The following is a 16,982-nucleotide window of genomic DNA, read 5'->3' on the forward strand; positions in this document are numbered from 1 at the left end:
ATTTTGTAAAGAATCTTGTTGTATAAGCAAGGACAACATAACAGGATGTCAAAGTATACAGGACGAAAGGTACTCAAAACTACCTCGGGAATCACCTCTTTCTTTTTCTTACACTCTTTCTGGGACACCCGGTATGCGTGCAATATGGTGTACATATCTTTATCTAAAATATCATTTTGAGAAATCACAGATTTATACCGCCTCTTTCAAAGCAGATTTCATAATGAAACCCCCTGATTTTACACCTCAAAGTATATCTGGGAATCCTTTGTGCTTATATTATTTTTCTTAAAACCAAGTTTTCATATTTTTTTGAAAGTAATTTTCTGTGCGCATGCGTGCATTGAATGAAATTCCGTGAATGTAGCTTCAAAACTCCGGGACACAGACACATATATAAATATCTATGTACATGTGGTTTGGAGTAATCATATTCAAACGAAGGCTTATAGAAAACATTTTAATTAATAGCTTTATGTTTCTAATATTATTCAAATCTTGTAAAAAAATTAATAGATAAATATGCAGAATTGAAGGAAATTTTGACATTGTGGTACGTATATGTATAATTGTATTTTTATATCTATTATTTTCCAATATTTTAAATTTTTCTTACATATTTCAGAATTACTTGCATAAATTCATTTTTATTTGTTTAGGAAATAATGCCTTTTATACATATTCTACATTCATTACTTTTTTTTCTATGCCTTGGGACAAGTGATACAAGCATTTTAGGTAAGTTATATTAGAATATGTTATTCAAATATTTTATAAGTATAATGTAAATCATTTATTTTTCTTTATAGCCCCTAGTGATACAACATTTATTGTCTTAAGTCAAAAGGATGGTTATCATATAGCACATGCTGATCTTTTGAAAAAAAATATTATTGAACAAGCTAATATCCTTGATGAGGTACGCATAAACTATTACTTATTACAATTAGTTTATTAGAAGTTATGAGCTTTTGATTGTATTAGGATCCTCCTGAAATAGTTTTATCTCACGAGTTGAACATTAATGGATCATGGACGATACTACCACTATTGGAACATTTACTAATTACACATCAAACTTCCAAATGGTTCTTTTTTTGTTTGGAAAGTACTGTAATTAGATTAAGTAAACTATTAAATGTTTTTTCTAAGTATAGTAATCATAAGGTATGGTTATTCTATAATAAAAAATGGGTTGTGTATATGAATTATTATTTTATAAATTTTTCTTTATAGGATCTATGGATTGGTCATGCATTGTACGATCATGAACCAACAATTATACATCATTTCGCAGAGCATAATAAAAAGCTTAAATATCCACACATAGCTTCAGGTTTTGCAATAACATCAGCTTTGATGAATAGGTATTTGATTTGAATGTTTAATTGTAAAACTATTGTTTCATAAATTTGATTGATGAATATGGACAAATTGTATTTTTCTTTTTCAGTTTAGTAAAAAAAGTTATTGAAGGGAAAGCACCCAGGGAAGACTTTTCAATTGATGCATCCTATGAATTCGCATTGTTTGTTCTCCATGGTGACGAGGGAGTACGATTGACACATGTGCCCGACATGTGTATTGTATCTAGTTCTGATTGTGCCACTTATCCAAGATTTTTCCATCCTTGCGTAAGTTAGTAGCTTTATATGAGAACCCTGTGCTTTATGACTTTACTTGACATCGTACATAGCATAGTCATCAATGCTCAACATGCTTAAATTATAAGACAACAATTTGGTCATGCTATATGTATTATGTATTCTTTATGTTTAGTGACACATGTTATAAAACAAGGGGCTAATACACTCAATGTACAGTACGATTTCATATAATATGATAAAAAAATCGCTACTGTCTCGAATTCTACATATAGGGTGTTTATGTTATTACTAACCACCATTTTTCTTGCAAATAATAACTATTAGGAAAAGATGAAAGAGGAAAAAGTAATACTGTTTTCCACAAGCAACGTAATTGCGTATGTGATTTTGTTCTGTTTGCACTATTTTTCAGAAATGAAGGTGACCTTAAATTTTTAAATGGGATGGTAATTTTTTTATATCGTATGAAAGCGTGTGTCAGAAATGGAAGAAACATTTTGAATATTGTTACATACAGTTACATAAAATTTGACTTCTTGTCTTAATAATTTTAATAGGTTGTAAATGATGTACCAGTATTATTAAATTCACCTGTTTCTTCTCTCTTATGTTTGACCCATTCATTTTTGCCATAAATGCATAAAATTTGCAGTCTAGTGATCAGTTTGACTAATCCCTTTAACTCTTAGGAAGGTACACTGGCAAAATCACATAGCGATTAAAGCGTCTTTGATCCCATGCGCTTACTTAAGGGTTAAAAGGTAAATGGCTAGTACAATACTAAATATGTAAAGTCAGATCGAAAAACGTTTATATGAATTTTTTTATCGCAGACTGTACGATCCTCCAGTAATGTTAGATGTATTTGTTCTAATACACTATTATCTTAACAGCTGTAGATAGATAGACTTAGGAGACGGATTGAAAAACATTGAAAGAGTCTGAGATAGACTTCTCCTTTAAGAGTTCGTAGACCCAGCAACTGTGTTCTACGTACATACTTTTCTTAAGGCTGAAAAATAAAGTACGTTGCGAGAGACCAGCCAATACTAATAGACAGTTTGAATAAAACGCGATATTTAAGTGCTTATTGAAGCACAACACATATCAAGACCTCACTATACATGTACAGTCTTTTTAAGCAATTTTTCAATTGATATGCAGGGATAGTCGCAATTTTTGTGTCACAAGTGTGCAAGTACAGGTGTGCAAGAATCCAAAAATGTCGGGTTGGAACGAGAAATTCATTCGGAATTGGGACGGGTTCTTGAAAATTTCGGAATTGTCGAATATATCGAAATTTCCGAGCATATTCGGGTTCTCGAATGTATTGGGACCCTCGAATATTCTCGGGAATTCCGAAATTTTCGAAAACCCGGCTCGTCTCGACCATCGGGTTCTCGCACACCTCTAGTAATGAGTTTTATATACTTATATCATTTTATCATATATTAATGCAAGTTTAAATAAATAAAGGATTCGTCCGTCTCTTCCAAGAACGCATATTTTGCTGTAAAAACATGTTCAAAATATCATATTGAAAGAATTGCTGTGATTAAGAAGTTATGGACAAAACATGTTGAAAACATTGGTTACTTCAGTGATGCAGCTGGTATGATCAGTTATAGTTATACAATACATGTATTAAATATTACTCGAGTTTACTGGTTATTGTGTGGGTAATATGGCATTCTTCGTTGTAGATAAACATTTACCTGAGGCTTTCATTGTGCCAAACACAACACACGGACACTGTGCTAAGACTTATAATCTTTTGGTAGAGGCAGACAAAATATTAAAGAAAAGTAATTTTAATTGGCTTGTAATCAGCGATGATGATACAATATTTAGGTAAATTACTTCTTTTATGTAAATGTATATTTCCGTTCATATTTCCGTGGTACTAACATTATCTTATTTATTTTACATTAGCGTAGCACGTTTGATGCGTTTGTTAACATGCTACAATCCCTACATACCACTAGCAATTGGAGAAAGATACGGCTTTCGTTTATGGGACAAATTTTATGGGTATGACTACTTAACAGGTGGTGCTGGGCTCGTTTTATCTAAGCCTTTAGTTCATCAGATGGTACAACCAGGCAGGTGTGATTGTCCATCTTCTACAACTCCAGATGATATGTATCTGTTCGGTGCATGTCTGGCACGAATCGGAGTACAACCTATCCATTCACCGTTGTTTCATCAAGTATGAAATGCATTTTACCAGAGGCTTGCGAGAACCTGAAAATGTCGGGTAGCAATGGTTAGGACGAGTTGGGAAGGCATCGGGTCGAGACGTATCTCTAATGCATAGAGGATCCTGATTCATTAGAGAAGCCGAATCTGCTCAGGAATAATCCCAAAAAATTTAGAGAATCGAGATACAATAAAGAATCCGAATCCGCTCGGAATCTGTCCCGACTCGACATTTTCGGGTTCTCGCACACCTTTACATATTATTGCAGTTTTCATTGTTATCTATTTTATACTTAACCTCATCAATATCACAATTGTTTGTTACGCATGGCTAGCCATTGACCAGATCAAGTAAAGTGACTCATCAGACCTATTTAGCGTTACTTATTGTATAATATATAGTTCCATAGTTTGTTGGTCCCACAAGAAAATGGGTACATATATTTTCTGGTAATTATTTACATTAGGGAAGCCCTCATCGATTTTCGATGACTTTTCAACTATGTTATCGAGGCCAACACATTTCAAGGTCATCGAAATCGGTGAGAGGTTCCCTAATGTAAATAATTACCTGAAAATATAATGGTACTGGCAGTGGTTAGGTCCAGATTGCTGTTGGGTTTAACACATTCACGACGAGATGTACCATCGCTGGAACAAATACAACTGCCAAAATACGGCCTCGTCGTGAACGTGTTAAAACCTCAGGCAGGAGGGAGTTTTTCTGTATCTGTTCAGTGAAGTGGTTGTACCATCGTAGTGGCAGTCCATTGTAATCAACAATTATGCCGAAGCAGTTTAAGTTCTCAGTCTACTTCAGTGTCCCTAATGTATTTATTTCAGGCACGTCCGTCTGATTATGCAACTGCCTATCTCGCTTCTCAAGAACCTATATCTTTTCACAAGTTTTGGATGATTGAACCACAAATGGTTTACATGGAGTGGTTTGCAGAAGCAGACAAGTCCCTAATTACAACTAAAAGACACACCGAACTGTAATTTTAGTATGTATTAATTATTATACTACTACTATCATGAGCTGAAAAGATGTCGTTTGGAAGGAATGCGGGCAGGGCACGCCCCGAGTTACATGTATTTTCGTCTCTAGTGAAATACTGGCTAAAGCGGTCGTGGATACCTACATACTACATAGTGTGTGTCATAAAAGCCTAAACAATGGGACTACGGAAGCACCAATGGTTTGGACAAGCATGCCAAGCAAGGGACCTCCTTACTCCTGTGCTGTTGTAACCGTCGCGTCGTAACCAGAGTAGGAACAGATTCGAAACAGGATCTGTTATATTCGGTTATGTTAACAGATTAGTGGCATAAATGTAGTAGAATCGAACATTAGATCGGCGGTAGATTGGCGACAGATACTGCAACTCATTGTCCAATAGGGAACGCACATATACTGGCATAAATGAATAAGATTTTGTATGAATAATTACTTCCGTATTTTGTAAGAATATTATATAAAAATTTTTTATTTTCCTATTTTCCTATATATATAAAAATATAATAAAAAGTTAGTTAAATATATGTACATATCACAATTTAGATCGTGTTATTTCGTTCCACCATGTAGGTCGATCAAAGTTTTCTTTGTCTTTAAAAATCCATTCTTTAATATGTTTATATACCTGTGTACAGAACAGCATTATAAGAAAAATAGTGCATTACAAAAAGTAAGAGACAGATATTTTTATATACCTCGCCATCTGCCATTCCCAATGGTGAATTTACGATAAAATCTGGTGGTGCTAGAACGTCTACTAGAGCTACAGCATCATCAACTAATTCTTTACACAACATTATGATGCCGTTTCGCAGGAAGTTTTCCATGTTACTCCTAGGCGTTGCATAACCACCAGCATAAAAATCTCCCAATCTTTTTTCTAAAGCGACAGCTCCATAAAGGGAACATAACTTTTTTAATACATTGCGTTCTTCAGGTCTCCATGAAGGATCCTGAATACGTTCTATAAAGTATTTCAGTATAGCATGCTGTGAAAGAAATATTACTGATGTTAATATAAGCGGAAGTCTTTACCATTAAATATAATTTATGTTACCTGCCCATATAACAGGGACAAGGTTTGTGCGAAAAACACTTGTATATTATTTCTAATTTCAAAATCATCGCTGCCATTGCTTTTCAAATATTGCGTCCTTTTGTAAGTCCTTTTCAAGTAATAACAGATGAGCCATTGGAAGGATAAGAGTAAATCTGTAAATGATAAACTATGCATTGTCTGAACAGAGAGGGAGCTCTATGCAATTGTAAAAGGTTGTCTTCATACTTTCTATTTTTAATGTATCTTGAATCGTCGTATGCTGAAATTTTTTCAATAAAATATTGTTGGCATCATTTATGAAAAATGCTGTTCCGAGAGGAGAATTAACAGACTTTCCATTGAGCATATTCGACCATTGGTTCAGCAACCAATTACTGGCTTGTTGAATTAATACATTGTTTTCCCCCTCATAGGTACAATTTGCGTCATTTTCAGACCTTAATTGCCCCAAGCGTGACACTATTATGAAATAAATGTTAAGTAACATATAATTAAAATGACGAATCTTTCACATGTGCCAGTTTTAAAATTTACATACTTTTCAGGTATCCGTGGCCTCCACAGGACTCACGGCAATCTTGAATAATATCTCGACAAGTCCATGAAGAGAGCGGTTTAGTTGCAGAAGATAATGCATGGATTTCCACGCCTTGGCTATCAATGTTATCCTCGTTCATAGCATTCGTTAGATTAAGTTGAAACTCAGACATCTGACTTACAAACGTAGCTGAGAAGATTTTTAATGCGTATATTTCTGCCAAGTGTGGGAACAGTCGCCATTGCTACGCGTTCACGATAAGTTTTAAATGTGCAACAATGTTTATTTGAAGTTGTTTCATTTAATTGCTTTAAGTACCTGTGCTTGATATTCTAGAACTGGCCATTCTTCAGATTCCGACGGCCCAAATTGTTTCCGTACAGCGCAATATCGAATCGCAATTACCATTGCAACGGATGCAATGCTTGCGGTTATAGATGTAATCGTAGCACGACCCGAAGATAATGCACCCAATGATGCACCTGCACAAATCTGAATGTAAAATTTTCCCATAACATTGTAACGCATAGGAGGAACCGCTTACCAAATCTTTTACTCTCGTTTTTTACTTTTCTTAAATATTGTCCATCCTCTGTAACGCTTGCTGTTCGATTCAATAAGCACAATCGAGAAACTGGATAATTATCGAAAATTACAAATCCATTGTCCACTCCGTTTAATGCAATTTTTTCGCCCATATCGCCAACAATCACACCTGGTAGAGGAAGATGAGTATCCGGATCTCGTATGGGTACAATGAATGTGTGAAGACCATGGTTATGCTTATCAGGTGTGATCAATTGAGCAAAAACGATAGCGTGTGTTGCAGTTTTTCCTGAAAGTATTAATATTAATTATTTTTATATATTACTTACTAGAAAGCACTTTCGACTTTCCTCTTGCTAATCACCTAATCCACCAGCCCAACACTTTGCAGCCTCAAAGTCTGGAGTATGCATGATAAAGCATTTTGATTGTGCATCATATATTGCTGTAGTTCTAATACCCTTTGCATTTGTTCCATGAGATATTTCTGTTAGCGCAAAACAGCTTGTGTACTATTAAGAATAATTCTGTTAATACAAATCCAAATAATATTTATAGAACGTATACATCAGCTGTAATCTTGGATACACTCTTATATTTTTTTTTTTTAGTTTGTTAAAAAATTCATACTTTAAAAATGAATTATTTCCAACAAAAATGTTAATTATTTGCGAATCGGAAGCAAATTACTTAGTGGGTAGACACAATGTAAAACATTTTTCGCTAAAATTCTTTTCGATATGTACTTACATGACCTTCTTGAAGTTTCTCTGCAATATCATACTGATCTTTTGTGCCTAAAGCAAAAATTGCAGATGGCACCATACCTTGCATTACACCCATCTTTATGGGTATTGAGGCATCATATTGGAAAATCGCATTGAACCAGTCTCTATGAGTCAATGGATCCTGTTAGAAAAATAAAATATTAATTGTGTAATTATTGCTTTAGCCTTTGCAACAAACGCGATGTTACAACATTTACCGCAATGTTGTTATCAATTAACGCCTTAATCCGAGCGTTACAAACTCTTCGTTCTTCGTCTAACGTCGGGGAAGCGAGTCTTTCAAATATCGGTGTCTTTCGTATGAAGTCCCATAAGGTGTTCTAAAAGATAATCAAAATTTCAAATTAATTCAAAATCAAACTATGTATAATCAAGTATATTGACTTCATTCTCTTTACCTGGAAGTCCACGTAGTCCTCTCCATCCAATTTTAGTTTTAGTAACTTCCAGTCAAATGTTGCGCGTTTTCTATAACAGTCCAACGGGCCCTTCGGCATGTCAGCAATCGTGCACTTCATTTTTGATAAACTCATGGATCGAATCACCTGTACGTTCAAACGATTGATAAGTACTGAAAGCTAAGAACGAATGTACGGTTGACGGTGTTACCGTTAAGATTGTATTCATAATTTCTTATATAGAATGTGAATGGTATAAGTTTGCGATAAAATCCTTCACCTTGTTGGTGACGAGTGGACTTCGGTAAATATCGGCTCGTCGAAAAACGCACGGTGTGCTCGATTATCGGGCTCATGGAATTTTCATGAATCTCGGATTGCTAATGCATAATGCAATGGTAACGGATCGTGACTTAACGACCCCGCGACTTTAATGTTTTATTTGCAGAAAGTGACATGTCAAGTTTAATGGAACTTTGCATGCGTCATTTAATGTGCATTACGCCTCAAAAAATTATATTACACTATGTCGTTAATTAACGGCAATGAGAATAAAAAAAAAACTCATCGTATCATCAATGTAATAATATAATTTCGCTATATGTATTTCATTAATAGGATCAAACTGCTCACGAAATTTCAACTTTTTATAGAAATTTAAATGCTTCGCGCGCAGTACAATTTTGTAGACTCTTCCAAATACAAGAGTACATTTTTTAAATAATATTAGAGCAACTTCCGCGATAAATCAGATCTTTTTACTCTAAAAATTTAACGTGTATGGTATTGGAAACTATAATTTTTAATACATTTTTATGGTAATAATTTGAAAAATTAAAAAATTATATTTGAATTACATATTTTTTATGTTTTTACAATTATATATATTTTTTCACTTTTTCTTTCCATCACAACAATTTTTGGAATAAAATCAACAGAATTTTTATTATTATTAATAAGCAAAAGTAAAATGAAAATCTGTAAAAACCTTTTTGCAGGCTTATATTATAATCCTAAACCATTTTTTTAAACTGTGGATTAAAAATTACGTACAGATAAAACAAAGCTATTTTTGAACCAGCGTTCATTCGCCCGTTATCTTGAGTATTTCAATTTCAAATTTCAAACAATTCCCATTCTATTTTAAATAAAACATGTGGAACTTTAAATTAACAAAGCTTTAAACAAAGTTATATAACACAAATACGTGTATCCAGGTTTCTAATGTACTATATGCCCGTATGTGCCATTATGTTTAAGTTTTAATGAAATGCATACTATACTGTAGTAAAATTTAACAACAAAAAAGGAAAAAATTAAAACATTGGCCAGAAAAAAGTACTTCCCGAATTTTAGTGGTTTAACATAATTAGCACGGCTCTGTATAATGGCATGGCAATTTATTATTCATCAGTTCATTGATCTTTTGTTGTTGACAGATATTTTTTCATACAACTAGTATGGTTTTAATCATAATCTAATGTGACTTGTAAAATTCATAGCACACAATATCGTTTCACGATCTAATACCAAAACAAACTTGACCTCAAATATATTTTAGCAGTATAGTTGCAACCTCTACTGTTAACTCGTATTTCTATTATTGATGCCCTTAATTTTCTCCGCAAATTAGATGATTGAATATTCCATTCTACCGTGGTTCAATCAATCCATAATCGGCTACTAATCGGTAAACGAACAACTTTAATCGAAAGCTTGTTAAGATCGAGAAGAGATGCTCTTTATTTTGTTCCTCAAAATCATTCTAGTAGCTGGTAGAAAGTAATAATTATTCATAAATTATACACTTTTTGATTGTGCAATAATGCGTGTCTAAAATACACTTATTAAAAATAATACAAAAACATGAAAATGTAAATAAACTTAAATTAGTTGATTACGTTGCACCGTGTATACATTCAGGTACATACAAAAATATTAATTTTATTTGCGACTGTATTCTATGTATTTTAAAAAGTGCCTACATTATACTGAAAAGAAAAGTGTAATTTAAATGCAACATTGCACTTTCAACAAAACAAATGATCGCAATAAATCGAAGTATTTTTTATGAATTTATCTATAAAATTTCACAGCGGACTTTATAAAGAACATGAATGGCAGAGGAGCGACGAAAACTTGAAACTAGTTATTGAAAAAATCGTAGAGGAGATTATGGAACAAACGAGTTGTATTGTGTTTGTTACCGATTCGGTTTATCGCACACTCGTGGATATCATGCATGTCCAAAGTTCTTCAATAATATCAAAGTACGAGGTAAGATAATATATGCAGCCTTTTTAATTGTATAATATACATACATATATTTATTATCATAGATTACGTTGCGAGATACCGAACAATTCTCACGACCAAGGAAAAAAATTCGAAGAATTTTGAATGATAGTAAGGCAATCGGCTGTACTGCACATGTTATCCTGATTGCCAATGGTTTTTTAACAGCTGAATTTTTAAAATATGCAGAGAAGTAAGCATATTAATATTTAAACAAAAATTTATCAACCTTCCGTCGGGCGCAATTGATCTGACAGGAGCTGTGCCTGCGGCTATTATGTCACCTTGTCTCGTCGCTAGGCGAATTTTGTATCTGGCGCTCCAAGTAGCTGTTTTTCTTGACGTGTTCTATGAAACCTTTCCACTTAGTTTGACTTGGATTTTCACTACACGAAATTGTTCAAGTTTTGTCCAGAGAAGCTCATTCCCAGTAAACAATTTGCTCTTTATTTGCTTCCAATTTGCCACCTTTATCTACAAATTCTTAATTAGGCGCGGTATTTGAGTGCAAAGTTTGTAGCCAAAATTCAATGCCAAATAGAGAGCAAATTGAGACCAAACCTTGGCCTCCTTATAGAGGGCAGATCGATCGCACTAAGAGTAAATATTGGGTGAACTTAAAATTATTTAATTTCGAATTCCGTTTTCCCTCCTATAACAAGATTTCCTCCGATTTTTCCCGATACTTACTCTTAGTGGGACCGACCTCTGGGCCTCTATAAGGAGGCCAAGATTTGGCCTCAATTTGCTTTCTATTTGGCATTGAATTTTGGCTACAAACTTTGCACTCAAATACCGCGCCTAATGTGGAAATAGATGGGTCTATGGGAATTTGTAGACAAATTTTGGTGGCAAATTATTTGCAAGTAGGGACCAAATCCGGCTTCAAGCTTGCATAAAAATCATTTATTAAGAACTACTGTAAAGCCGACCGACTTTCAAAGCAGGCTGCAAAGATTTCGTCTTCCTTTCGAGGAAGCAGAAAAAAAGTCTTCCCCCACTTCCTAAAAGAAAATAATGCTCAACATGCACCAGCGAAACCGGGTTGAGAAGGCTGACAAATTACGAATGCAAGAAACGCGAGATTCCTATCTGCTCATACAAATATGGTGTGGGATCGCAGCTTTACTGGAGAAGGTACAGACCCCCTCTCAGAAAATGAATAGATTAATACTGTAAGCGTTTTAAAACTATTTTCTAACTTTCTTTTTCTTACTTTACGATTTTCTAACTTTATTTTATTTACGGTATTTGATAGTAGGTCATAAATTTCATTAAAATTTATTCAACTAGATTTATGTCAAATACACGTTTTTTTTGCAGAAACTTTTGTATTCTTTCTTTTCTTGACACCCCTAATAATGATTTTCCTCACTTGGCAGTTGTATAAATGAACTTAATTAGGTATTTATTATGTTTTTTGAATGTGTGCCCATCAAGCACATTGCGTCCGAACTCAGCGATCAATACATTGCGTCCGACGGAAGATTAAAAATATTTTTACATAATTTTATAAGATAACTAGCAGCTTAGTCATAAGTGTAAGAGCGTGTATATACCCAGTTAGCCAAACCTACTACGAGCAAATTTTTATGAATGTTTGTAATCGTACTTTGCGAACAAGAGACGGTCATTTTGCTGCCAGGACCATACTTCCAGCAGAATTTGGTCCCTATTTGCTATGAATTTGCAACCAAAACTTGTCGATCAATTCCGAGCCTAATGCGGAAAAAGATACCTCGGTATTTAAGTGCAAAATTTGTAGACGCAATTCCATGCCAAATCCATGCCAAACCTTGCCCACGTGAAGAGGGCAGATCGGTCGCACTAAGAGTAAATATATCGGGAAAAATCGGAGTAAACCTTGCTGCAGGAGGAAAAATGGAATTCTATTTAAATTTCTAAATTACATAATTTTTAATTTCATGTATTTTCAATAATTTAATTCCGCTTTTTCTCCTACAGCAAAGTTTACTCTGATTTTTCCCGATATATTTACTCTTGGAACAAAGTCTTAGTACAACCGACCTGCCCTCTTCACAAGGGCAAGGTTTGGCATGGATTTGACATGGAATTGCGTCTGCAAACTTTGCACTTGAATACCGAAAGATGGGACGGAATTTGTCGACAAGTTATGGTGGCAATCTCATAACAAATTGCTTATTGGGTATATCATACGTAAAGTAGCTTTTCATGTTAAATTCATTTTGCTTTAACAATTTTTAGTGAACGTCTAATTGATACACATGGATTATTCCTGTTTTTGTATGATCACCGTTTATTTCAACCAAATTTATACTACATTTGGAATAGAATAATTAAGGTGGTCTTTATACGACAATATAATGCACATAAACACCGATCTGGTGAAAAAACATTTGAGGAAAAAATAGATCTATACACTGTCTACTTCCCTTCTCGGGGAAAAAGACTTTCTTCTATGAAACATATAGACACTTGGTACCATAATAAATTCCAGTATGGTGTAAACCATTTTACAAAAACAACTTTAAATCTACAGAAAAAACATTTGAGGTTGGTACAGAAATAACTGATAAGTATAATTATTATTACCATTGTGAAATAAACTAACACTATTTCTATTTGTATTTTAGAGTCGCTATTTTTGAGCACATTCCATCAGTAACAGAAAAATCTAGAGCTTATTACAATAAAAGACCAAACAATAATACACAGGCTTTAGGAATAGAATTTGAAGTATGTATTAGAAGAAACACTTACTAGCTTACATTTGTATCAATATTACATTTCAGTTAATACAGACTATCTCGAAAGCCATGAATTTCAAACCAAAGTATTATATGCCACACAATATAGCGCTTGAGAGATGGGGAACAACGGAAGTTAATGAAACCACAGGTCTTATAAATGAAGCCATACAAGGAAAAGCTGCATTTTATTTGGGTGATTTACATTATACATTGCATCATTTAAATTATTTTGACTTGAGCATTCCATATAATACTGAATGCCTCACTTTTCTAACACCGGAGTCTTTGACAGAAAATTCATGGAAACTTTTAATACTTCCATTTAAGTAAGTGCAATTGGAAATGAATAATTAGCACTTGAAAGCTATTACAATATCGGTTTCGGTTCTTAAAACACTTATGAAGAACCTTTATTTCAAATAACTGTTATGAGGAAGCGTTTCCAGCTAATATCTGTTTTGATTACGGTTCTTATATCGGTTTCAAAACAATTATTTTTTCGGTTCTATACAGAGCGAGTAACATAACGTTTATAGCTCAAATATCTTTGTTGTTTTTAAAGATACATGAAATGTCTTGAGGACAAAGGGATATATTAAGGTCACCATAATTTTTTAAAATGGAACCACCCTTTTTTAAACAATCATGACGATACCCACTTATTGTTAGCCAAACCTGTTTCAAGTATATTTTGATGAATAATCGTACTTTGTGAGCAAAAGGCGGTCACTTTGGTGTGAAGACCATGCTTGGAGCAGAATTTGGTCCCTATTTGCTATGAATTTGCCACCAAAACTTGTCGACAAATACCGAACCTAATGCGGAAACAGATGGGTTAGAATTTGTCAACAAGTTTTGGTGGCAAATTCATAGCAAATTTCTTACTGGGTAGCTTTTTCATTAGGAATTCAGTGACTGAAATTACTCAAGGTCATTCGAGGTCACTGATAGAGGAAACGTATAAGATTTTAAATACGTAACTTTTATTATTTATTACTAGACTGCGGATTTTATGCATTTATGACGAAGGCGAACTAGTGAAATTTGGAACAGTAAAAAGATTGAAAAACTTTAAGAATGCCATTATATTATTTTCGATGTACTAATATTACTAAAGAAAGAAAGGATCTTCTATATGGCTACTGTTCCTTGCAATTGATGCAAATCATTTTTATTTTACATAAAAATCCGCGCAATCTATTTATTACTGTTCCATATCATAACTGGTTCTCTTCGTAACACATTGAATTTATACACTTCGTAGACGTGACCAAAGTCGTACTTACTACGACTTGCGTTTACAACTTTGAACTAATACTTCCAAATCTCTGTGTCGGAAGAAAAATGATATGGTTATGATATGGAATGCTAATAAATAATAAAAGTTGATTTTACAGGGAAAAGATTGCTTTTAAGGCGTGTGTTAATTAGACATTTTTTTATTCCTCTCTGAGGTTACTATAAGGCCTATAAGTATCAGACCTTTTTTTATCACCTTGATAAAAAAAATCATAGAACCAAAAAAATAACTTTGAAATTGATATAAATACTGTAATTGGACCAGATATTGGTAGAAATTTCGATTCTTTGTAACAGTTACTTGAAATAAAGGTTCTTCATAACTGTTTTAATCAGTAGCTTTGTATAGTAGTTTTAAACAGTTATTTTTGGAACCGTTTCAAGCCCTGTAAATAACATATAATAAATATATGTATTTGAATTTCTAGGCTTTATACCTGGATTGCACTACTTTTTACTTTAGTTTTGGGAGGTATTGCATTTCACGTCTTATCACTGTCCTACAAGAAATATATAAGTTTATACAAAACCCAAATGCGTGTTCAAATTACAACCACAGAAAAGGAAGGAAAGGGTTTGTATTTGTTTACTGAAATACAGAACAGTCTATTATATACTTATGGAATGCTACTTCAAGTTTCATTACCAAACTTGCCCAATTCGTGGGCCTTAAGAATATTTATTGGATGGTGGTGGATTTATAGCATTCTAGTTGCAGTTGCCTATCGAGGTAGCATGACTGCAACTCTTGCAAATCCATTTGCCAGGTGAATGTTACTACTTTGTTAGAATTTGGTATTATTAAAAATTATTTCATTAACAACTGATATTGGTAATTTAAATTCAGAGTTACTATCGATTCATTGGCACAATTGGCCAAGAGTTCAATAGAAGTTGGAGGTTGGAACAAAGAAGACAAAAAGTTTTTCTTAATATCAACGGATTCAAATAGTCAGGAAGTTGGTAAGAAATTTCAGTTGATTGTAAATGAAGAAGAAGCTATTGAAAGGGTAGCAAATGGATCTTTCTGTTACTATGAAAATTCCTACTTCCTTCGCAATGCTCGTGTTAAAAAGCAAATATATGAAAAAGAACAACTGAAAGAAGGAATCTCAAAAACTATGACGTCAAAGCACAATTTGCATATAATGGAAGAGTGTGCAGTAAATATGCCCATAGCACTTGGTATGGAGAAGAATTCACCACTAAAACCACGTGTTAATACTTTGGTATGGTTTATTTTTAATATTAAATATCACAATACTACATGGAAATGATTAACAGTGATATTTCTAGATAAGGCGCATAATAGAAACTGGATTAGTTGAAAAGTGGTTGAGTGATGTTATGGAGTGGTCGAAAATCACGGAAATACGACAAGAAACTGAATCTGAAAAGGCAGTGGTTAATCTTCATAAATTGCAAGGTGCTTTTATTGCTATCACAGTTGGTTATTTTTTAGCTTTTATGGTACTAATAGGAGAAATTTTATATTGGAAACATGTTACTTTGAAAGATCCAAAATTTGACAAGTACCATTTGGATAAGTTTTATAATATTCCAGATAATGTTAAAATATAAATAATCCATTTTATTACATAAATAATTGCATTGAGATCTAAACAAAGCGAATAATATTTCTTTATTTACAGTAAATTATAAATAACCATCTGTAACATGCATCTTTAAGTGTCATTTGGTTACAGGTTTTAAATATACATATGTACATACATATATCTGTATCCAGTTTCTTAGTATACTTAGTATAGTTATTACATTATGAAAATACATGTATACATAATATACATATATACATATATACATAAATATACATGAAGTAATAAGTTTTGTAGAGTATAATAAATATGTAACATACCATAAATGCAATGAGGAAGATTAAATATATTCTTCCTCAGTTTTTTCACACACTATCGTTAGGTCGTCACTATGTATATACTTCATTTAACCGCTTTCTCTCTCTTTCTTTCTCGTAATATTACTCTCGTAACTACATACATATACACGTCATTATATATTTGTCTCCTTTCATTCTTATCTACTTTGTTAGTGCTACTTTGTATGTAAAATCCTTCTCTTATATACCGTGGTTATTCTACATTTGTTACTACTATTCATACTTTGCATCTTACTTTAACATAATCTACGCATATTCTTTTTCGTTCTTATTCTCATTCATTGTGTTACATATTCTTCTTTATCATACGATGTTTGTCATTTTCGTAAGTTACGTGTACGTGATAAGTATACAATACAGGTTGTCCCAAAAAGGTTGGAAATTCTTGGAAGGGGTGGTTCGTGAAGTCATTTCAAGTAACTTTTTACTTTGCGAAAATGTTCTCCGCGGCTTTATTAGATATTAACGAAAAGCACGGACCAATCAGGACACGGTAATAGCGGACAGATTCCGGCTCAACCAATACCAACGCCGCGCTCAGCGGGACCTGTCGCCGACGTTAAATGATAAATATTTTTGGTAGGTAA

The 16,982-nt window shown here is 33.4% G+C and overlaps 3 protein-coding genes across 11 annotated transcripts; 2 read left to right on the top strand and 1 right to left on the bottom strand.

Moving 5' to 3' along the window:
- The first annotated feature begins 372 nt into the window (after nt 1-372).
- LOC143365172 (beta-1,3-glucosyltransferase) lies at nt 373-5,228 on the top strand. Of its 6 annotated transcripts, none has more exons than XR_013084509.1 (11): nt 373-553; nt 660-738; nt 810-919; nt 985-1,167; nt 1,237-1,367; nt 1,454-1,634; nt 3,084-3,219; nt 3,311-3,458; nt 3,540-3,713; nt 4,650-4,810; nt 4,880-5,228. XR_013084509.1 is itself a non-coding variant. In XM_076805096.1 (11 exons), the coding sequence occupies exons 2-10, from the start codon at nt 666-668 to the stop codon at nt 4,803-4,805; spliced, it is 1,395 nt and encodes a 464-aa protein (XP_076661211.1). In that variant the 5' UTR covers nt 375-553; nt 660-665; the 3' UTR covers nt 4,806-4,810; nt 4,880-4,948. The 6 variants fall into 6 exon arrangements, 4 of the variants coding, with proteins under 4 accessions (XP_076661212.1, XP_076661211.1, XP_076661210.1 ...); XR_013084508.1 differs by having other exon boundaries at nt 374-553; nt 4,915-5,228; XM_076805096.1 differs by having other exon boundaries at nt 375-553; nt 3,540-3,816; nt 4,880-4,948.
- A 6-nt stretch (nt 5,229-5,234) lies between these two features.
- LOC143365170 (peroxisomal acyl-coenzyme A oxidase 3) lies at nt 5,235-16,872 on the bottom strand. Of its 2 annotated transcripts, none has more exons than XM_076805089.1 (12): nt 16,357-16,872; nt 8,155-8,334; nt 7,954-8,076; nt 7,719-7,877; nt 7,333-7,480; nt 6,967-7,257; nt 6,741-6,904; nt 6,423-6,666; nt 6,110-6,343; nt 5,882-6,036; nt 5,520-5,813; nt 5,235-5,449 (listed from the first exon to the last, which is right to left on the bottom strand). In XM_076805089.1, the coding sequence occupies exons 1-12, from the start codon at nt 16,357-16,359 to the stop codon at nt 5,357-5,359; spliced, it is 2,088 nt and encodes a 695-aa protein (XP_076661204.1). In that variant the 5' UTR covers nt 16,360-16,872; the 3' UTR covers nt 5,235-5,356. The 2 variants fall into 2 exon arrangements, with proteins under 2 accessions (XP_076661204.1, XP_076661205.1); XM_076805090.1 differs by having other exon boundaries at nt 8,155-8,301; nt 16,357-16,871.
- Ir68a (Ionotropic receptor 68a) lies at nt 8,342-16,347 on the top strand. Of its 3 annotated transcripts, none has more exons than XM_076805092.1 (10): nt 8,342-9,936; nt 10,251-10,431; nt 10,494-10,642; nt 12,676-12,984; nt 13,065-13,167; nt 13,224-13,507; nt 14,909-15,054; nt 15,118-15,247; nt 15,328-15,709; nt 15,777-16,347. In XM_076805092.1, the coding sequence occupies exons 1-10, from the start codon at nt 9,890-9,892 to the stop codon at nt 16,059-16,061; spliced, it is 2,016 nt and encodes a 671-aa protein (XP_076661207.1). In that variant the 5' UTR covers nt 8,342-9,889; the 3' UTR covers nt 16,062-16,347. The 3 variants fall into 3 exon arrangements, with proteins under 3 accessions (XP_076661207.1, XP_076661208.1, XP_076661206.1); XM_076805093.1 differs by having other exon boundaries at nt 15,193-15,247; XM_076805091.1 differs by having other exon boundaries at nt 14,909-15,247.
- Nucleotides 16,873-16,982: the final 110 nt, after the last annotated feature.

This window comes from Halictus rubicundus, chromosome 2, assembly GCF_050948215.1.
Source record: "Halictus rubicundus isolate RS-2024b chromosome 2, iyHalRubi1_principal, whole genome shotgun sequence".
Lineage (NCBI taxonomy): Eukaryota > Metazoa > Arthropoda > Insecta > Hymenoptera > Halictidae > Halictus > Halictus rubicundus.